General features: G+C 39.1%; 1 protein-coding gene across 2 annotated transcripts; it reads right to left on the bottom strand.

The window, feature by feature from the left end:
- Positions 1 to 1,066: 1,066 nt before the first annotated feature.
- Positions 1,067 to 22,162, bottom strand: fhip1aa (FHF complex subunit HOOK interacting protein 1Aa). Of its 2 annotated transcripts, none has more exons than XM_089006493.1 (13): positions 22,007 to 22,162; positions 18,381 to 18,442; positions 15,601 to 15,800; positions 10,338 to 11,015; positions 9,278 to 9,436; positions 9,110 to 9,196; positions 6,030 to 6,197; positions 5,296 to 5,375; positions 5,042 to 5,211; positions 4,127 to 4,945; positions 3,187 to 3,365; positions 2,974 to 3,094; positions 1,067 to 2,782 (listed from the first exon to the last, which is right to left on the bottom strand). In XM_089006493.1, the coding sequence occupies exons 3-13, from the start codon at positions 15,703 to 15,705 to the stop codon at positions 2,601 to 2,603; spliced, it is 2,748 nt and encodes a 915-aa protein (XP_088862619.1). In that variant the 5' UTR covers positions 15,706 to 15,800; positions 18,381 to 18,442; positions 22,007 to 22,162; the 3' UTR covers positions 1,067 to 2,600. The 2 variants fall into 2 exon arrangements, with proteins under 2 accessions (XP_088862619.1, XP_088862620.1); XM_089006494.1 differs by having other exon boundaries at positions 15,601 to 15,797.
- Between the last annotated feature and the right edge of the window lie 221 nt (positions 22,163 to 22,383).

Below are 22,383 nucleotides of genomic sequence, written 5' to 3'. Positions count from 1 at the left end.
ACTAGACATGGTTGTTTTTTTTTTTGCGCTAAAAACGCCTTACTATACATCAGGGGTGTCAAAGTAATTTTTTTGCCGCGGGCCACATTGTAGTTATGGTTTCCTCTCGAGGGCCGTTAGGAATTTGGGAAACCCATTAGAATGTTTAAATCCCTTCAAATATTACATATAGCGCACACAGCAAATTAATGAATAACTCGTTTTCAAATCTGAAGTCAAGAATAATGACTTTTTTTGTGGATGACATCCAAAAATATGAAATTTTGGCTCAGATTTTAGCAATCATCATGGAATTTAACAAGTTTGATTTGCTTTCGCGGGCCGAAAAAAATGATGTGGTGGGCCGGATTTGGCCCGCGGGCCTTGACTTTGACACCTGTGCTATACATGATGGGTTTTTTTTAGGGTCAAAAAACACCTTATTACACATGGTTGTTGTTTTTTTTTCGGGCTAAAAACGCCTTACTTTACATGCTCGTTTTTTTTTTTTTTCGGACTAAAAATACCTTACTACACATGGTTGGGGTTTTTTTCGGGCTAAAAACGCTTTATTTTACATGATGGGGTTTTTTCGGGTCAAAAACGCTATAGAAAACATGTTTGTTTTTTGTGTCAAAAACGCCTTATATACACATGGTTGGGGTTTTTTTTCGGACTAAAAACGTCTTACTATACATGGTCGTCTTTTTTTCGGGTCAAAAATGCCTTACTCTACTATACATGGTCGTATTTTTCAGGTAAAAATGCATTTTCTATACGTGGTCATTTATTTTTGGCCTAGAAAGCTCTGACTATACATGGTGCTTTTTTTCAGGTCAAAAACGCCTATATATGGTTGTTTCTTAGGGCTAAAACGCCGTACTTTTTTTACAATATATGGTTGTTTTTTCAGATAAAAATGTCTTACTCTACATGGTTGTTTTTTCAGGTAAAAATGCCGTACCATGCATGGTCGTTTATTTTGGTAATTTCGTTTCATTCGGTTTCGTTTCATTTGTAATTTTGTCAACGATTTTTCCACAATGTATCTGTATGCATATATGTATGCGTGTAACAAGCACAACAATGAGATTGTATTGTGTAATTTATTGCTCGTATATATGTCACAAGAGGCATTAGGATGTCAAAAAACTGAATTTACTGTGACTAAATTCCTCTGTTCAAAGATGACATGATATACCAAAAATTCTTTATGAACCAAAAAAAAGTTTGTTCTTTTATTTCGTTCATTGTCATACTGTATTGAATCAACCATTCTAGTTTGATTCTTTCAATTCAGGCACAAAATGTGAATTTTGGTGACACAACGGAAATATTTTTGACTTTGTGCCATCTCATGTTTGACATGTCAAGGAGGCATATGTAAAATTCATTTTAGTTAAAGTTTGTACAACAGGGCTTGTGAAATGCACATCTGAAATGAATGCGTCCATATTCTCCCTGAAATAATTGCGTCCATCTTCCCTTAATGTGTCACCGATTTTATTACCGAACGCCCACACTGAAATTCTACACCCATGACGTGTGGAAGGTTAGGCTGGGATGAGATTCCGTGCCACCTTCAAGCAACTATGCCGTCTAAAACACTTAAAATGCAGAAACACCAAAATGCCCCACCGAAGCTATCCCACCAAAGCAAAAAAAAAAAAAAGTAAGCATAGCCGAACGGAGTTTGCTTGGATGGATGCTCAGATTAGCTTCGGATAGGTGGCACACAATCACTATTTGTATTTCGGCAGGTCCGAATATGTCCATATTGCCACATCCAGAGTAAAGTGTATGAAGTGCTGCCTTTCTGCTTTTTCCTTCTTGCCTAATCACCCCCCCAAGCTCGGTCGTGACGTTAACAAAAGACAGAACTCGGCATTGGCTTTGCGGTATAACTCAACGTTAATTATAAAGCGTTTTAAATACAACCGTAGCTCCATACAAAGTGCTGTGGATCAAGTAAAACTCATTTCGAGACGTGTAACAAAAAATGATCTCCTTTTTGCAAGGTGTGTCAAAATTTACTGGCATTTTTTAAAATCCTTGGAGTATTTTGATTTTGAAAAAATGCATAAGGTCACTTTTAAAAGGCGCCTTTGTAACAGACAATGCACGCGGAAGTCGCGATAAATAAAACATCATTTCCCGCCCCGTCTAAAAAAAATATCACGAAATAAAATGAACATTTAAATTGCCAAACCATCTTACCTGACAATATTCATTCATATTCTCATTCATTTGCATCGCGAATATGTACAAGTCATTAAATAGGCCGCTGTGATGAAAAATAGAGAAAACATGGCTTCAATCGTATATATTCGGAGGTACCAAGAAGAATAAAGTCACTTGGTGAATCAGGCTTAAAATGGGCACGGCATCGCTGCATCGCCGGCCGGATTGTGCTTGCCGATGCTAATGTTGCTAACATCATAGGCCAGGCTGGAGCCCAATGTTTGCCCACCCTGAGACAATTGAATTAAAGGGTCGGTCATTGCTTAAAAAGAAAAAAATGAAATAAATACAAATGTATCTCTTAACGCGTCTTTGGTTGGAGGTCTAAAACGATGCTAGAAAAATTTAAAAAGTGTCGCTCTATCATCTAAGGAGTTGAATTACTCTTCCATGGGAATGTAAGACAAAATGGAGTGCTCTTGAGCCAAGGCGGCTAATTCTTTGAGGAACTCGCTAAAGAGGACGGTGGCAAACACGTCGGTCCGCTCGGAAGAGATGGACCTCAGTTGCGGCGGCGGAGAACTCTTCAGGATGCCGCCGCTTCGCACTCGATTGCTTTGGTCTGAGGAGGGGACAATGCAACAATGCAATACGCGGCAACAGGTAAAAGTTGGACTGTGCCAGTGAACTGATGGGACATTTTTCTTACAATTCTTACAAGCGACAGGAAAGGGAATAAGTCTATGAAAATGGTGTTTTGATATATAAACATCTGGATCATAACGCTATAAAGTATTGATAATTTTACTCCACCTGCTTCTCCGTACAAGGTGTCCCTGGTCAGCAGCCAATGTTGCGCGGCGACAATCAAGTCGGGAAAGTCTTGACTGCTTCCAGCCAGCTGCTCGATCTGGTTCTTCACCGTGGCCAGGACCTGACAGGAAATCAATCGGAGGCTCGATGAATTTTGGATGGAAGCGTTGATTTGCGACGCCTGGCGCTAAAATCTCAAAAGCGTGTGCGGACCTGGTAGAGCGAGCGGACGGTGGGCTGAAAGACCAAGTTGGTGTTGAGGAGGAAGGAACGCAGAAGAGGCTGAGGGTAAGAGGCCAGCTGCGCCAGGATGCCCGTAAGCAACAGGTTGACGTGAACCGAGTTGGTTAGCATGTTCTCCAGGCGGGATAACAGGACGCTGATGAAGGGACCTGCCGACGTTTGTGCCGTTTGAACGTAAAGTCGAAGTTAGAACACCGTTCGGTTTTTCCACTTGATGGCAGAAAGCAAATTAGTTTCACAATGACAATTTATATTAACTCCAACCGGTAGGGGAGGAAGTTGGTTTATGTTGGTCTGAAGTATTATGGAAAAATGGTCGTCATCCTAATTGTTATACAAGTTGCGATTAATATACACATTTTTTAATGCTTTCATAAAAATGGTCATTATTGTATGTACAAAAAAAAAAAATATATATATATATATATATATATATATATATATATATACACACATACACACACTCACGGACGGACAGACAGACAGACAGACAGACAGACAGACAGACAGACATACATACATACATACATACATACATACATACATACATACATACGCATATATAGTGAATTTTGATTAAACACATAAATACACAAACAAAAATCAAATAAAGAAATAAACGAGCAAATAAATAAACAAAAATCAAATAAATAAATGCATGAATAAATAAATAAAATAAATAAACAAAAATCTAATAAATACATGAATGAATAAATACAAAATATATAAATAAATCGACAAACACATAAATAAATAAACACAAATCCAACAAGCAAATGAATGAATGAATGAATGAATGAATGAATAAATAAATAAATAAATAAATAAATGTCTGTAAGTAGTGTGTGAAATAAAAAGTTAATTGGAGAGCAGCTTCAATTTATCCGGTGAACAAAACGGGCTGACTAACCTGTAAAAGGTGCCAAGTGACTCTTGGCGGAGTCACAGAACACCAACCCAAACGGCGACTGCAACTTTTCCAGCTCAGGCGTTTCCGGCGAGAAGGAAGTGAAATCCATTTCCTCCTCTTGTGCCTCGGCGTCACTCTTTGCGGCTTTGGCGCCCGCATCACCGTCAAACGTCCGGATGAGCTGCTCGTACTGAACCAGGAGGTCCTGGCCCGAGTCGGTTGGACTTTTGCCATTGTCGCCCGTTTGCTTCTGGGCGAGTCCGTTCTTCCTGGGGTTGGAGTCTTGGCGTGGCACCGCAGTGCTGGTCACGGCATCTTTCTTGGCGACCAGATCGTAGACCTGGACGTCATCCTGGAACTCATTCTCCTCAATGTAGGAGCCCTTGACCAACAAAATGGCCGACTTTCGCATCTCTTCGATGTGCTTGGGGGGCTCGCCGGAAGGAAGCGACGCAGGCGCAGGCTTGGGCTCGGCGGCCCCCGGCGGGCAAGCGTCGTAGCTGTCGTCCCACTCCAGCTCCAACTGGTTGGAGGGGTTTTCGTTTCGGCGGCGACGTGTCATCGCCAAAGAGACCCCCCACGGGGCTCGCATCCTGGGTGCCGGATCCTCCAGGACACCCGGTTTGTATGTCTCCGGAGGCGGGTCCTTGCCATCGTACGCGGCCGACCACACGCGGCACGCCCGCATACAGACGCCGATGCGCTCGTGGGCGTCGTCCAGGTAGTGGAGGTAACTGACATCCAAGTAGATCTCGGAGCCAATGGTACACCAGGAGTTGGCGGCCGGGTCACCCTCAGCCGAGATGTCGTCTTTCTCAGCTAAAGGGAAATCAGTCCAAGGCAGCTCAGTTGGAATCCATTATTATTATTATTATTATTATTTTACTTGCGTTTTTGAATTGCTCTTGTAGTCACCTTTGGAGAACAGGATGGACTCGAGCTGTCGGAGCGGCGGCGGGCTGCAGTCAGGCGAGCAGCACGATGGCGTCAAGGCCAGGATCTTGGCCGCCGACGTCGAGTAGAAATCACGCTCCCTCACCACGCGTCGTTGACTCAGCATCATGTGATTGCACGGGATCAGGTACCTGGGGAGGTTGACGGCGAGTGGTGAGAAAAACTCTGAGTTCATATTTAGGGGGATTTATTATTATTATTAGTATTTTTTTTACCTGAGGATGAGCTGCAACATGACGTCTTCACAGTGCAAACCGATGAGAGTGCGGAAAAGTGCCAGTGACACGATGCCCAGCTGGAGGGAAAAATACAAATAAAATAACATTAAAATAAAATTAAAATAACATTAAAATACATGTGAAATAGAATAAAATAAATGTAAAATAAATTAAAAATTACATAAAAATAAATATGAAAGTGAAAGTGAGAATGAAAATACTGCAAATATAAAATAACAATAACATGAAATAAAAATAACATAAAAATAGAAATAAAATAGAATAAAAATAAAATTGATTAAAGAAAAAAAACCCTCAAACTAAAATAAAAAATAAAAAACTAAAATAAAGACAGAATAAATAATCAATTTAAAATAAAATTAAAACACAAACAAGTAAAATAAATATAACATAAATATTCAACAACAACAAAAAAACAAAAATATGATAACAAAATAAAATAAATATAAAATAAAAGTCAAATAAAATAAAATATAAATAAAATAAAATAAACCATTTCAGGTTGAATGTTTGTCTTAGTCTGAGTTCTCGTACTAATCTGGAAAATAAAAACTTATTTGATGTGCAGGTGCGTCATTGTTGACTGTTGGTCAACACAATTCATTGACGTAGTTGGATCAGCAACACCGGAGCGATCCCGCGTTGCCATTGCAACACTGCAGTTATACAATGTTCAAATGGCAATTGAATATACGATCTTGGCGGCATACCTGGAAGGGTGTGTTGATACGGCTGACGAGCGTGTCCAAAATGTGGACGTTTTCGTGGCGGTGCAGTAGGATGAAGGACAGGAAGGTCTGCAGCAGAGCCGGCTCGCTGATGCTTCTCAGGAACAGCTCCAGGTATGCCGTGGTGGTCATCACTTCCTCGACGGTCAGCTACGGTGGTGTAAGGAAAAAAACATGTCCTGCTAAATGGAATTTTCGAATAAAAACCACACGCAACAGTCATTTAAGCGGACTGAGCAACAGGATGTCTGTGAAAAGTCTAATTGCTCTTCTTCTTTTCCTTTCGGCTTTTCCCTTCAAGGGGTCGCCACAGCGAATCAGTGTCCTCCATCTTCAGAGGTATGATACGCATGTTTGTTTTGGCCCAGCTTTTACGTCGGATGCCCTTCCTGACACAACCCTCTGTATTTATCCGGGCTTGGGACCGGCACAAGAAGACTTATGTCCCTTTGTGGCTAAAGAACAAGCAAATCACTCAGTAAAAGGCTCCCAAACACAAAATGGTCAGCAGCACAGCAAATGACTAAAATTTCAAATTGTCCGACCCATACTTGTGTTACGAATTACAGTGAGACCTCAATTTACGAACTTAATTGGTTCCCAGACAGAGTGTGTAAGGCGAAAAGTGTGTATCTCAAAAAAAAATCCCATAGGAAACCATTAAAATGGGAATAATCTGTTCCCGGGTTTCCATAAAATATATTTTTCAAATAAATAAGCCTTAAAACTACACACAACATACCTTATTCTATGTATAATAAATGTGCTATTGTATTGTAATGAAAGAAATACACTGCATTGTATCATAAAGTCACTTTATTTACATTTGTGATGGTCATTTACGGGTTGATGGAATGGCGTTGGAGGTCGAAGGTCAAAGGGAATTGCTGTTTGGAAAGAGAGGCGCATTACATGACGACTGTAATTAAAGAAATAAACTGTGCTGTAAAATAAAGTGGAAGGAGAGTCACCTTCCATAAGGACTGTTGGTAACTTAACCTCTGGTGCTGTTCGGTCGTGTGCTTCCGCCGAAGATCACTCCGCCAGCCGTGGTGGGTGTGTATTATGAAAATAGTGCTTATTATAAGGTTTAATTTTCAGAAATTTGACGTTTGTAAGACAAAAAGTTTGTAAGTTGAGGTGTTTGAAAGTTGAGGTCTCACTGTACTAAAATTGAATGAGATGTCGATAGTACATTTACTCTGGAATGAATGTTTCTATATGAGATATCTTTATGGAAAACATTCAGAAAGTCAAATTTGAGGTACCATTTTGTATAGCAGAAGCTGAATGAAAGCTAACAATCGCCCACAAGATGGGATATATGCAAGACTTTTGTAGAATAGCTAATGTTTACTAATTGCTAAACTTGCTAAACAGTCCTGACACCAGAAACGCTGACATGAAACAATCGTTTGCCAAACTATTTTTTGAGAAATGCGACTAATGCTATAATGCGCCGTGATTAACTCTTTGAACTCTTTCAACAGTAGCCAAAATGGAACTGTATAGTGCCACTTAGCAGTTTTTTTGACAACGATACTAGTGCAGCGTGTTCTACCGGAAACAAATTCCTTGTGTGTCCTACATACTTGGCAATAAAGATGATTCTGATTCTGATTCTGATAAGTTAACAAAAAAAGAAAAAAAAAAAAAGAAATGAAAAATTTACGCGACTGAGCAACCGGATATCTGTGAAAGGCTAACTTGCTAAACAGTCTTGACACCAGAAACGCTGACATGAAACAATTATTTGACATTTTAAGGTGATTAAATTATTTTTACAAAATATGGCTAATTCTACAATGTGCCGTTAACTGTTAGCATTAAAAAAACATGCCACTGAACAATTATTTGACCAATGTGGCAAAACAGTGCTACCCTTTGCAGTTTGAGATTCAGCAGAAGAAAAAAAATTGCCATAAAACAATAATTTAACACATTTATAATTATGAGGTCATTTTAGAAAAATGATGATTTGTTACATATTCAGCTATATTCATTTACGCTTATATTTATTTAGCGCTTACATTTATTATTTATTTATGGTTTTATTGTTTTGTGTATTGTTTTTTGATTGTATAGTGTCCTTGAGTGTACTGAAAGGCGCCTTAAATTAAAGTACAACCGACGTCTCCGGACAAGTTGTGTCCATAATTGGTAAAATCGCTTCAAATGACTTCTACTGAGCGTATTTTACAAAGATTCCACCGCATATAGCTATATTTTAAGTTTTAAGACTCACGCTGAACATTCCGAAAGTCTTGTTTTTGAGTTGGTGACGAGTCCTCAACCTACGTCACTGAAGGAAAGCCCCTCACCGAGAAAGGACATACCTTGCATCACCTCAATGCATTTTGCGGTACTTTGTTTGGTCTGAAAACTTCGTGGTGATCCGTGTTGATGGCGAAATTAGAAGGAAAACACAGAAATAACTCAATGTGAATCGTTGTATGTTACACCGAGATAACTTTTGATATTCGTTGACAAAAATTACAAGGTGAAGAATAAAACTATTTCCAATGGAGCTCTGCCGCCATCTTCTGCATTTTCTGTGACACTACACCTCAGTCTTGATCACTCAAAATGACCCTGAAGACCTTCTTTAATCGATTGCAAACATTTATACTTTCCTCTTCAGAACTATTTGAATCATATTCATAATTGGATGTGTAACAAGAAAGCATATTCTCCGAATCTGAAGCCATTGTTTTGATTCTCGAGCAAGGCAAGACGTCTTGGGGTGACGTCACGAACTGGGGGCGGGACTATTGGTGTTTTGCATTTGACTAAAAATATCATACTGCGTGTTTTGGGTATTTTAGATGTTATAAAACGTTTTTCTGATGTCAGTTAGGAAACAAAAAACTGATGTCGGTTGTCCTTTAAATGTATTATTATTATATAAATCAATATGTATTGTATTGTAAAAAAAAATCCAACCACGAATGCTAAATTATGTGCTATAAATTGACAAAAAAAATTACGTCTATTATTAATTATTAAAACAATACATTTTGTAAAATGTAATCATTTTTAAAAAGGCGCTATGGGTCTCAAACCTTGTGCAGCGCCGGTGCGAGTACAGGCACGAGGAAGCCATTGTAGATGTAGCCCAACAACTGGTCTCTGATATCAGGGTGGGCTATCTGAGAAACGGAGAAAGGAGTTAGCGATAAGGCGTCAAAGCTTATAGCGTTTGATTTTTGTTTTATTTTATTTTTATGAACCTGTATGACAGCATTGCAGAATTCCAAGGAATTGAGAAACTGGACCAGGGAGGGTACCCGTAGCCAGTCGTCCCTTTGCAGACAGTGCCATTCGTCACTGGGGGCTTCCAATTTGGTAGGCAGAGATGAATACAGACCGCTGAGGCCCGTGGCGAGAACCTGAAGTCCCAAAGTGCACATGATGATTTCATTCCAAGCCTTAGCCGTAAATATGGAAGCAAATTTGCGAGCCGTGTCTTGAATCAGAACATAACATGCGCAAACACCCCCTTTTAACTCATTCACTGCCATTCCTGAATTTATACGAGAATTGAAAAGTACGATGTGGAGCGCCATTCCCGAATTTTTTCGGGTTTTGGATTTTCTTGCGTGGGGGGTCGCCGATAAAGCACTGGTCAGACCTCTACGAGGGGAGAAACATTTGCTTTTTGTAAAGCCGCCCCATTTTTCAAGCTCAGATAACTCCAGACCCATATAACTGAGCAATTAACTTTTTTTTTCTGATTAAAGAAGAAACTCTAAGGTTTCTTACACTGCATTGAATGTTTATGCAGTCGTAAAACTCAATATACTGTGGGTCCTGGAATTCGAGTGACAATGCCAAAAACCCTGGCAGTAGAGTGATCACATTTTCGCGCATCGCCTGGCAGTGAATGAGTTAACATTTTGTCCAATTTTTGATTGTGTAACGGACCAAACGGGTAACGGAATTTTATTATTATTATTTGTGAAGTTTTTCTGGACTGCCCTTTGAAATAATAAACCGTTTACGAATATAGCGATGGAACTATAAACAATGAATTGAGAAAATCGCCGGAATCATTGCCGTTAGCTGTTAGTGACAAAAAAAATGAAAACAATTAGTCCATGAAAGCAAAATATTGATCAGTTGCTAATTGCTAATGCTGAAGCGTCCCCGTTAGCAGTTAGCAATATTAGATTACTCCGCTCGAGATATGTTTATTAGCATTCGGAATATTTTCCGAAGTTAGAATTGAATGGCCGGTGAACACAAAATGGATATATCCTATTAAGTGTACACACAAATAGTTAGACAGACCGGACAAAAGAAGGTGTTTTCCGCCACGTGCCGGGCCACGCGACAGTTCTCTGCCGACAAGGACATGATGAGAAGCAGCGCGTCTCGCGCCTGCTGCCCCACGGCGCCCTCGCGGTGGATGAAGGGGATGAGCAGCGAGAAGATGAGGAAGTTAGCGGCGCCCTGGTCCTCGCTGGTGTGGAAGAAAAGCTCCAGCACGGACGGATCTTTGGCCAGGACGCAGCAGAGTTGGTGCAGGAGCAGCACCAGCTGGGCCTCCACGTCGGGAGCGCCCCCCGAGCCCGAACACGCCGACAGTAGCATCATGAGGGGCCGCAGCACCGGTTTGTGGTGCAGCAGGGGTTGGTGAGACTGACACACCAGCATCTCGTACATCTTCAGCTGCTCCAGCTTCATGGCGTCGGTGAACTGGCGGCGCAGGCTCCACACGAACAGTCGTTCCATCACGTTCTCCAGCACCACAAATTCCAGGATGGGCCCCATGGCGCCTGCCTTGCCGCAATCTTCCTCCATCAACAGGAAGAGCATGTGCTCCACGTAGTTTTGCACCGCGCTGGCCTCGTCGCCCGGCACGGGGACGAAATGCGAGCCGCCGCCCGGGCCTGGCGCGCCCAGCGAGGGCGATGAGGTCGAAGGGCCGCTGTGCAACGGGTCGTGTTTTTCCAGGATCTTCACCACCTTGCACAGAAGAAAATGGAATGTAGGGTCGCGATGAAACTTTCAATTCGATGCTGGCTCAATTGGAATATTTATCATAATGCAGCATGGTGGCTCATTTTGAAAAGGAGCAAGGCAGACAAAAAAGAAAAAAAATCATCATCAACATTAAAAAAATAAGGGTAATTTCAATTGTTACATTAAAAAAATTGAGTCACGTTAAAATTGCTAGATTAAAAAAAGGATAATCAAAATTATAACGTTAAAAAATTAAGGCTCATTAAAATTGCTCCATTCAAAAAAATAAGGCAAATCTAAATTGGAAAATTAAAAACTTTTCAAGGATCATTAAAATTGCTACATTAAAAAACGAGAACATCAAAATTGCTACGTTAAAAAAAAGGATAATCAAAATTGCAACATAAAAAATTAAGGCTAATTAAAATACTACAGTAAAAAATAAGGAAAATAAAAATTCCAACATAAAAAAAATTACGAATAATTAAAATTGCAAAAGAAAAAAATAAGGATCATTAAAATTGCAAAAGAAAAAAAAATAAGGCTCATTAAAATTGCTACATTAAAACATTTCAGGAAAATCAAAACTGCAACATTAAAAAAATACTAAGATTTAAGAATCATCACAATTGCAAAATAAAAAAGAACTAAAAGGATTTAAGAATCATCAAAGTTACAACATTAAAAAAATAAAGATTTTCAAATTTGAAACATTAAAAAATAAAGGTTAGGCAAACATTTAAAATTATGAAACACTTTCTGTGCCTGAAGAAAATAATGAACGTACGCAAAAATTGAAGTGCACCTAGCCAAGTAATTCAAGTTCTTTCATCTTAATTTTAGGTTAATTTAGCGCCTTTATGTTAGCATTAGCCTCGCCTATAAGGCTAAACAATTTATTTAAAAAACTATTGCCTATTAAATCACAATATTAGGGGAGTGGGTAAATGCCGATTTGATTGTTTTTGAAAGGCTGCAACTCTAAATGAGCATACAGTTTTATATGGTCCTTCTGACTCCAAAATACAAAACCCACATTGATATTCTTACTTTACTATTATTATTATTATTATTATTATTATTATTATTATTATTTTACACAATTACCTTTCATGTCAACATCAAACGTAACAGATTGTCCCCAATGCCGAGCAATAATCAAAAACGATCCGACTAGACGTGTAACTAAAGGGAGGGGCAGTGTCCTTTGTGCATACACTCCTTTTTCTTTCCCTTGAGGGTGCGCGACATCGACACCACCTCAGCTTCAGTCATCTACGTTTGCTGTGATGACAAACAACGCCAGTGGGTCGATGGAAACGGGATCCCACTGGGAGCCTCGCCTCGCAGAACAAACAGCTCTCGAGTCAAGTCCCATTTATTTCTGAGGCCCTTCATTACAAACGGCCTCAAAGGGCTACAACGGGCGCACAGTTGAGTAAATATGCGCCATTTGCCTGACTGGAATGTCCAAGGAGGGCAAGGGAGGAAAGAAAAAACATGTTCATATCAACTTTATTGTCAAATGTGCAACGTACAGCACAGAGGACATTTATTTTGATGGAAGTTATTTCATGTATTTATTTATTTATTTGTCTGTTTTATTTATTATTTATTTATGTATTTGTTTATTAATCGTTTTATTCATTGTTTTGTTTATTTATCTAAATGTTCATTTATTTATGTCTGCCTCATTTATTTATTTATTTATTTTAAAGGACAACCGACGTCTCCGGACAAGTTGTGTCCATAATTCGTAAAATGGCTTCAAATGACTTCTACTGAGCGTATTTTAATAAGATTCCACCGCATATAACTATACTTTACGTTTTAAGACTCGCGCTGAATATTCAGGAAGTCTTGTCTTTGAGTTGGTGACGAGTCCGTACGTGACGTCACGAAAGGAACGCCACTGACCGAAAAAAAGACGCATTGTAGTGGTCCTTCCATCACGTCAATGTATTTTGCTGTACTGGTTTGGTCTGGGGACCACGTGTTGCATCCAAAAGCCGCCAGAAGAGGGCGTCCAAGCTCCATATAAGGAATTTATCAGCCTGTGGAAACGGAGGTGGCCACAGGAGGTCGTCATTTTGTGCCTCTTTTTCGTTGAGAAATTTCCCCTCAATGTTGCCTCATAATGGCACGGAAGGACTTCTTTACTTGATTGCAAACATGTATGCTTTCCTCTTCATAACTATTTGAATCATATTCATAACTGGATGTGTAACAAGAAAGGATATTCTCTGAATCTGAAGCCATTGTTTTGATTCTCCAGCAATGCAAGACGTCTTGGCGTGCTGTCACGAACTGGGGGCGGGACTTTCTGAAAATGCCCAATTCGCAGCTCAATTTTTTGCAGATTTTGGACACTTTAAGTCATTTTTATTTGTGTTTAGCATTTGAATAAAAATATCATACTGTGTGTTTTGGGTATTTTAGATGCTATAAAACGTTTTTCTGATGTCAGTTAAGAAACAAAAAAGTGACGTCGGTTGTCCTTTAAGTGTTTATTTGTTTATTTGTCTGTTTTATTTATTTTTTTATTTATTGTTTTATTTATTTTTCTATCTGTTCATTTATTTCATAATTTGTATTACTGATCTTATGATTTTTTAAATTAATTTAGTGCATTCCAAAAAAATATGACGTTTTATTTTTCTTATGACGTCAGCTTGTTTACAATTGTTATTTTTCCATGATATTCTTTCTATTTTAAATACAAAATAAATGTTGTGAAACACAATCATTTCCCACGAATCACTGCTCCTTATTGATTTTGACACATATATGTCTTTTTTTTTTTGTAGCGTCGGGATCAATGTTCACGATAGTTCAACTTCTCCAGGCCTGCACATCTGGAATGAAAATGTCCTTGTTGGTGCCAGAATTGAAAGCGCTGGAGCGGTGGGCGTTCCCCACCCAGCGAGTATATTTTGAAGGAGAGATCCTTGGAAACACAGAAAATATCTCTGGAAATGATGCACGAGGACGTTTGGGAGGCTTACGAGCTGCGTAAAATATATTTTGGGAAATCCAAAGCAGAGTAGAAATGGGTTTGCGCGGGTGTGGCAGCTCTGGGAGCGAGTTCCAATGGGATGGGCGGGCAAGCTGAGACTGCCAAGATTCCACTGGCGGAGGAACCACGCTGCCCTTAAGTGTTACTGATACACGGCTGGAGAGCTTTTGTGTCGTCACTGGCGCGACAAATACCTTTTGTCGGGCCTCGCCTCAATGACGGGACGGTGATACTTGACACAGTCATTATTCTCATTTTGAGACAAGGGGGCGGTGCTTGGGGATTATTTGCAGAGCGTATATGTTATTTTTCTTTTCATATTTGTGTTGTCATAACATTGAAGGGTGTGAACCAAATGTGTTTTTTTTTGCCCTTGAAATGTTTGAATATCCAAAGTATGGAAACACACACTAAATTGGAAACCTTTTGACAAAAAAATGGTGACAAGCATGGTATAAAGAAAAATGAATTTGTCCAGCTTGTAAACATTTATTTTTGTATTTGTTTATTCATTTCATTCATTTACATGTTTAATTTGTATTTATTGATTTACATACTTTTTAATTATATATACAAAGTATATATATATACAGTGTATATCCGTATATACAGCGTATATAGATATATCTATATATATATATATAATAATATATATAATAAATAAATGTCACGTTTTTAGAGAAATTTGGTGTGGATTATATTAAATGATCGGTGATTAGGCATTGGTCTCATTATTTTCCCCCCGGCAACAAAAAAAATGGTAAAAATTGTATTGAGACTGCATATTTATCGATAAAAAGGTTTCTTCATTCGTCATCTGTACTTCTTTGAAGGTGTCGGACGTTTCGCTCCTTATCCGAAGAGCTTCGTCAGCAAACTAAAGTTGTGCTGGTAACCCTTGCCATATATATATATATATATATATATATATATATATATATATATATATATATATATATATATATATATATACAGTAAAGTCTCGTTATATCGATATCGGATATATCGATAGTCCCGGTTATATCGATACTATTTTTACGCACGCACGGAGAAAATTACATGCAAACAGGGTCGGATATATCGATAGTCCCGGTTATATCGATATTTTTTCGGACTCCCTTGAATATTGATATAACGAGACTTTACTGTATATACAGTAAAGTCTCGTTATATCGATATCGGATATATCGATAGTCCCGGTTATATCAATACTATTTCTATGCACGCACGGAGAAAATTACATGCAAACAGGGTCGGATATATCGATAGTCCCGGTTATATCGATATTTTTTCGGACTCCCTTGAATATCGATATAATGAGACTTTACTATATATATATATATATATATATATATATATATATATATATATATATATATATATATATATATATATATATATATATATATATATATATATATCCCTAATGGGGCGTATTTAGTTTTTTGTCATTCATTTCTTTTTTAATGTTTTTTTTTTTGTTTTTGTCATTCATTTCTTTTTTTCTGTATATTTTTTCCTTTTAACTTTTGTTTTTACATGAGAAGCGCGGCGAAAGTTGTGGCCTTTTACCTGAGCCCAGTGGTTCTTGAATACAATCATGCATGTCTCCGGATCCGCCCCTCGGAGCGCCACGGACGGCCCATCTTGCTTTCCGTTGGCAACCATGGAGGCCATAACGGGGACCGGTCTTTATGCGTCTTTCACCATGTCAGAGGAGGGAGGCCCCGCCTGCCGTAACCACCGGAGACAGACTCAACGCGGAGGACCTTCTTAAGGCAGAGGGGGTGGGGGGGGACGCAAAACAAAAACTGTCAGCGGAGCTTTTTCTTGGAAGGACAACGCAGCGCGTCGTTTTCCTCCTGGCCCCGCCGCGCTCCAGCTATGCTAGGCATGCGGGAACAATAACACGAGAAGTCACATGACTGGGCGGAGGAGCCCACTTGGGGCCGAGCTGTCAAATTGCTCTTCGGAGTAGCTTCAGACGTCCTGAAAGGCCAATAGTGGCAGTGCGCCAACCGGACGGGAAAAACTAATTGTTTGCTGGCTTCTTTTACGGCGCTGGCCTGACAAAAAAAGACTGCAAGTGTAGAGTTCATTGGGGAAAGTAGTCATCTAGTCATTTGTAGAAAAAATATGCACGTTTGGTGGAGGCGGCTGGAAACACAAGACAGCGGTTTGCTTTGACGACCCGGTTTAACCTGCTCGGTCATCACAAATATATCTTGTCGTGACAATGTTCAAAAAATAAAGACATGGGTAAACGATGTAACAAAGTCATGAACTCATTCACTGCCATTATCGAATTTATTCGCGAATTGAAAATATGACTTAGAGCGCCATTCACAAATTTGTTTGGCTTTTGTTTTTTTCTTGTTTGGGCGCCAATAAAGTGCTAGCCATAACATCTGGGAATGTTTTTTTTCTTCTTCTTTTCCACAAGGGGGCAGCATTTCCCTTTTTTTCCATGTTAGCACTTTGTTCCAGCTACAGCTGTTGTTAAAGGACAACCGACACAATTTTTTTGTTTCCTAACTGACATCAGAAAAACGTTTTATAGCATCTAAAATACCCAAAACATGCAGGCTGATATTTTTAGTCAAATGCGAAACATCAATACAAATGACTTAAAGTGTCCCAAAACTACTTCAAAATGACATCAGAACGTTTCAGTTTGGTCCCGCCCCCTTGTTCGTGATGTCACGCCAGACATCTTAGCTTGCTCGAGAATCAAAACAATGGCTTCAGATTCGGAGAAGATGCTTTCTTGTTTCTCATCCAGTTATGAATATGATTCAAATATTTCTGAAGAGGAAAGCATAAATATTTGCAATCGATTAAAGAAGTCCTTCCATCTCATTTTGAGGCGTCTGGACTCCAATGTAGCTCCCAGAAAATGCACAAGATGGCGGCCAAGCTCCGTTGGAAATGGGCTGTCTTGTCTGCTGGGAATTTGTGTCAAATAGTAGTCTTGGTGCAACACACGATGATTCACCATTGCGTTGTTTATGTTTGTCCTTCTAATTTCGCCATCAACGCGGATTAACACAGTTTCCAGACCAAACAAATGCATTGTGTGTTGCTTTCTCGATCAGGGGCGTTCCAGACGTGACGTCAAGTCAGGCATCGTCATCAACTCGAAAAAAAGACTTCCTGAATATTCAGCGCAATTATTAAAAAGTAAAATATAGCTATATGCCGTGGAATTTTTGTAAAATACGCTCAGTAGAAGTCATTTGAAGCGATTTTACAAATTATGGACGCAACATGTCCGGAGGCATCGGTTGTCCTTGAAAGCCCTATACAAACCAATATGTATGTATTGGATTTTATTTTTGACAGCCACCCTCATTTTAAGCTCATATAACTCCATACCCATACTTAGGAATTAACTCTTTTTTTCTGATGAAAGAAGGAAGTCTAGTTTTCTTACACTTCATTGAATGTTTATGTCGTCCTAAAAGTCAATATTCTGTGGGTCCTGGAATTCGAGTGACAATGACAAAAACCCCAGCACTGGAGTGGACACGTTTGCACATCTGGCAGTGAATGAGTTAAGAGGGATTGTTTCGGGTTCTGAAATCTCCATTTTGAACAAAAAATAAATAAAAATACCAAAAAATGTATTTATACATATAATACATGTAATATTAATAATACATTTAATTTCTAAGCGCCTTTCAAAACTCTCAAGGACACTATATTGTGGTATCATTTTACTCAAGGTTTTTATTCTGAATTTTTAGAAAACTCTTTATTTTCTAAAAAAATAAAACAATAAAATCCTGCAACAATCAACATTTTTGCTTAATTTTCTGACATGTCGTGGGGCAAACCAGTAACTGAATACTAATTAGTATTCCGCAATGCTACATTGAAATCATGTCCCGTTTTGGGATAGAAGGGACGGAAATGAAAATATTTCTTTTTTTAATGCAATTTGTTTTTTGACAATTACAAGTGTAAAATAAGCGGAAATGTAAATTTTATATCATAAAACGAATCACAGTGCATTTGTTTGTTTGTTTTTTTTATTATTTTTTTTTGCATTGTCCTCTTGCTCTTTTGTAAATAGCTTTTTTTTCATTCTTGTTTTGCACCACCCATCCACATTTTGGCAACAAAGTTCAGATGACAACGCTTGTAACCCGGCTCGCATTGTTCTATTGTGTGGCCAAGGAACTCAAGAATCCTTCAACAATTGCAAAGTTGTCAGCACAACAAATTCGAGACTTTCCTAAACATCCCCTTCTGTCCAATCATGGCGGCCCATTTCAAAGTCCCGTCAAAGGCGTTCAGAGTTTTTCCCATTGCGTTGGAATTCCATGAAAGGAATGATCTTGTGGTCTTACCTCCGTCCAAGCATTTTCAGGCAGGAACGCGGGCCTGGAGTGAAGACGATGTTCTTCGCCGACTTAAACAAAATAGAAGAGAGAGAGAGAGCTTTGTAAAAAAAAATTGTGATGAATGTGGGAGGCGAATTATGCTGGGAAATGACTGGACGTGAGTAAGATACTCCGACAAGCACGTGGACGCAAGGGGAGGAGATTCCAAAAAAAAGGGGGGGTGAGAGAAAGTCCACAATGAAAGATGACGACTTCCACATGTGCAGCAGACAGAGCATCCAAACCCCCCGCCCCCAATAAAAAAAGGAAATGTCAGCTACTTTCTCATCTCCGCATTCCTTCAAGGAAGTCCTCAACATTCCAGACCGCCAAGACAATAAGAGCGTTGTGGTGGACTATTAGCGTCATCATGCTAAACTGTCACTTAGAGAGGGTTGGTGGGGGGCAGGGGTGGAGCGAACTTCATGCTATTCATCGTGAGAATTATGCCGTGTGGTAATGTGAAGTCGATTGAGTGAACAAATAAACAACTTGGTCAGCGGCGAGCGCGGCGAAAGTTACTTGATCGGTAAACAAAATGAAAAGAGCAGCCACACAATTAATTAAGTTATAAGTGTTAAATTAAATAATTCACTAAAAATCAATGAATATGTATCCCGAACAAGGTTTTCGAATCAAATTTAAGCTACTGTCGTCACTCGTACGGGCTTGCACAGGTGTGCTCTTGCCAAAATAGCTCCAGGCAGAACCGAACACACCCACAATGTTCTTGCTAAAGTATTACTTCTACTGACATACAAGTTTTCCCTTTTTTTATGCTCAGAAAAAGCATTGAAGGGTTGCCCAGCAGTTGCCATGGCAACACACGGGAAACCAATTCGATAGCGTATGATCAAACATTTCAAGCGCCACATGAAGTCGCCGCAGGGCCGCTGGTCAGCAACACAGCAGGGATGCTACATGTTAATATGTTGACATCTACATTATTTTATGTTTAAAAAACACATTTTACAGGGTTAATATATATATATATATATATATATATATATATATATATATATATATATATATATATATATATATATATATATATATATATATATATATACACCAGAGAGGCCGTTCACCACAAAGTATGAAGTATTGAAAATATGACGTGAAGCGCCATTCCCAGATTTGTTTGGGTTTTTGTTTTTGGGGTTGCCGATAAAGCGCTAGTCAGACCTCTGACAATGTCTTTCCCTTCCACGAGGGGGCAGCATTTGCCTTTTGTCCATGTTAGCACTTTGTTACAGCATCAGCTGTTGTTAAACCGCTATATACATCAATATGTATGTATTGTATTTTGTACAGCCGCCCCCATTTCAGGCTCAGATAACTCCAGACCCACATAATTTAGGAATTAACTTTTTTTCTGAGGAAACAAGAGACTGTAAGGTTTCTTACGCTGTATTGAATGTTTCTGTAATCCTAAAACTGTGTATTTTGTGGGTCCTGAAATTTGAGTGAAAATGACAAAAACACTGGCACTGGAAGAGACACGTTTTTGAACGTCTGGCATTACAGGATGCCTGGAATTAAAGAATGATTGAAATATGCAAGGGAAGATTTTTCCTTTGGGGGGGGGGGGGGCGTTGATTCCAATCATTGTGATTTTTTTCCCTCCGCCAATAATACAAAATGGCACAAAAAAAAATCACACATATTCTTCCGACTATCTTTCAAGGACGGTAACAAAGGTGCTTGTTTTATCTTAGAGCTCGCTATCTTCGCATTCGCATAGCTGAAGCTCAATTGAGCTATTGTATGAACACAATGCAGGTATGCGATGACATCATTGTGACTTTTATTTTTCGATGAGGGTGGGTGTAGCATGGCGCTTCACCGATCTCATCGCTGGCTTGTTTGCATGAGGTCATACGTACGGGTTGAAACGAAAAAAAAAATGGCCATGAGAGAGCGAAGATGAAGGTCGACTTATTTTAACGATGCAAAGGACTCACGCGGATGAGAGTTTGTGTTGAATGTTGATTCATCGGTTGATCAAATATTTGTTTTTATTTTGTTTAAAAAAGAACCAGTTTGACCTTTTTTTGTTAATTCGTTCATTTATGTACTTTTAAGGTGCTTACGTTGGCACTTAGCTAAGGCCAAGTTGTGTAATTTGAGTCGGAATGGTGGCAAGTCAACGCGAGTATTAAAATGTTGATGTTGGTCACTTTTCTTATATTTTATGGCATTTATTAAAGTATTTCCTGTCAATTTAGATTATTTAGGCAACCTTTGAGGATATATTATCCATATTTTAAGGCCTTGCATGCGATAAGTAGGGTAGCAGTGGTGTGAAAGGCAACACAAGTGGGCCAAACTGTTGTTCGTTAATTTGCTAATCTTTCCACACAATGGAGAGCCTTATGAAATTCTTTTGTTTAAATAGAAATACATTAAAAGTTTTTGTTACACAATTTCGGTAAATTGTAATGCTGATACAAAGTAGCATGTCAGGTCTGGTCGAGGGTTTGGGGGAGGGGGCGTCAGGACCTAATCCTAAACTCGGGACACAGCTGATCCGGTTGATGGCATCTGTTCAACAAAGTTGTTGTTTTTGTAATATCCAAATATTAATCCCCGCTTTGTTTTGCAACATTTTTAGACAAAGCGGCATTCACAAGGTTATATAAATATCTACAGCAGCAGGTGGCTTCTTTGCAAATATACAGACGGGCCTTCAAATATTATTGAAATGTATTTCATTAAAAACATATTTTGCAATAGCGACATGAAAGTGACATTTTTTTTACAAAACCTACTTGGTTTTTTTCAAAGCGACACAATCTCCTGCACCAAAATGAAACAAACCCTTGTTAGTCGTTGTGGGAAACATTTTCAGACAGAACATGGAGGTGAATTCATACGAGACACTCCTCGACTTGAGACTCGCGACATGTAATCACATTAGTTTGACCTCAGCTACTCAACCAATGAAATTCAATGCGATGCATCACGTGACTAGTTATTTTACACATTCCCGATAAACAGCATACGTATTTTTAGTAAATAACATGTGTTGTAATACATTTGAAAAATGACTTCATGTTGACGAGGCTTTCGCTCTTTTGTGATGATGAAAGGGGAAGTTATAATCAATTTTTTAAAATAGCATCACGGCGAAAGATTTGCATCGTCCAGTTCCATGGAATTAAATCCGGTGTCACCTCATCAAGTAACGCAACATCTGCATCACACCTGATTGTGACAGAAATGCAAGAGAACTTTGCATTTACGTTTGACATTTCAACACCAAAACAACAGCAAGGGAAATTGACGACATTGAGTGTATTTGTGAGCATTTTAAGGAGTTCCAAATACTTTTGACCGGACAGAAGACCAACAAAATGATTTGTCTTCATGGCTGGAAAAAATATGAGTGTTACCTTCGTAACGTGAAAGTAATCGTATTTGTAATTATACACCGAGCCACACGCGCATGTCAATCACAGTCGCGCATGCGCAAAAGCTCACTCTCGCGACGCGTACAGTGAAGCCAAACGAGGAGTTACAACGGGTGTAAACATTTCAGGAAAGGGAAAAACACGAGCATTACGGCATACTTTTTCTTTTCTTTTCCTTACCTATTGGCTAATAGACGACTGGTCACTCCCGAAACACAGATTAAATCCTTTAAATCCCGATGTAACCGAGGTATTAACGCGGGGAATTGAAGAGGTGCGGACGGAAGGCAGCGATGTGACTGCAAAGGTGAAGAGAGGAGAAAACCCAAACCCTTTAGTCCCGCCCACTGAAATGATCGACGTGTCACATCGACTCTTCGTTTTTTATTTTAAAATAATAGTAAGCTAATTTAATGTATATTATTTTTTTTATTGTTTTCATATTCCAAAAATGTGTCCGTGTTTTACAGAATTTTGAAAAAGAAAGTCAAGCGTTCCCTGAAGAGATGTAACGTAACACTGACGTTGTTGATATTTTCCTCCTGCCGGACAAAGAC

This window comes from Hippocampus bargibanti, linkage group LG10 (genome assembly GCF_051943395.1).
Source record: "Hippocampus bargibanti isolate YZ-2025 linkage group LG10, ASM5194339v1, whole genome shotgun sequence".
In the NCBI taxonomy this organism is placed as follows: Eukaryota; Metazoa; Chordata; class Actinopteri; order Syngnathiformes; family Syngnathidae; genus Hippocampus; species Hippocampus bargibanti.
The sequence above is the reverse complement of the archived record's forward strand: the minus strand, read 5'-3'. Positions and strand labels throughout refer to the sequence as shown.

Bases quoted from the DNA above. Each gene is read 5' to 3' on its own strand.
- fhip1aa (XM_089006493.1), bottom strand. From the start codon at position 15,705: ATGGCCTCCATGGTTGCCAACGGAAAGCAAGATGGGCCGTCCGTGGCG. The intron at 9,197-9,277 runs GTTCATAAAAAT...TCCGTTTCTCAG, and splicing joins TCTGCAATGCTGTCATACAG to ATAGCCCACCCTGATATCAG. The intron at 2,783-2,973 runs GTGGAGTAAAAT...TCCCCTCCTCAG, and splicing joins CACCTTGTACGGAGAAGCAG to ACCAAAGCAATCGAGTGCGA.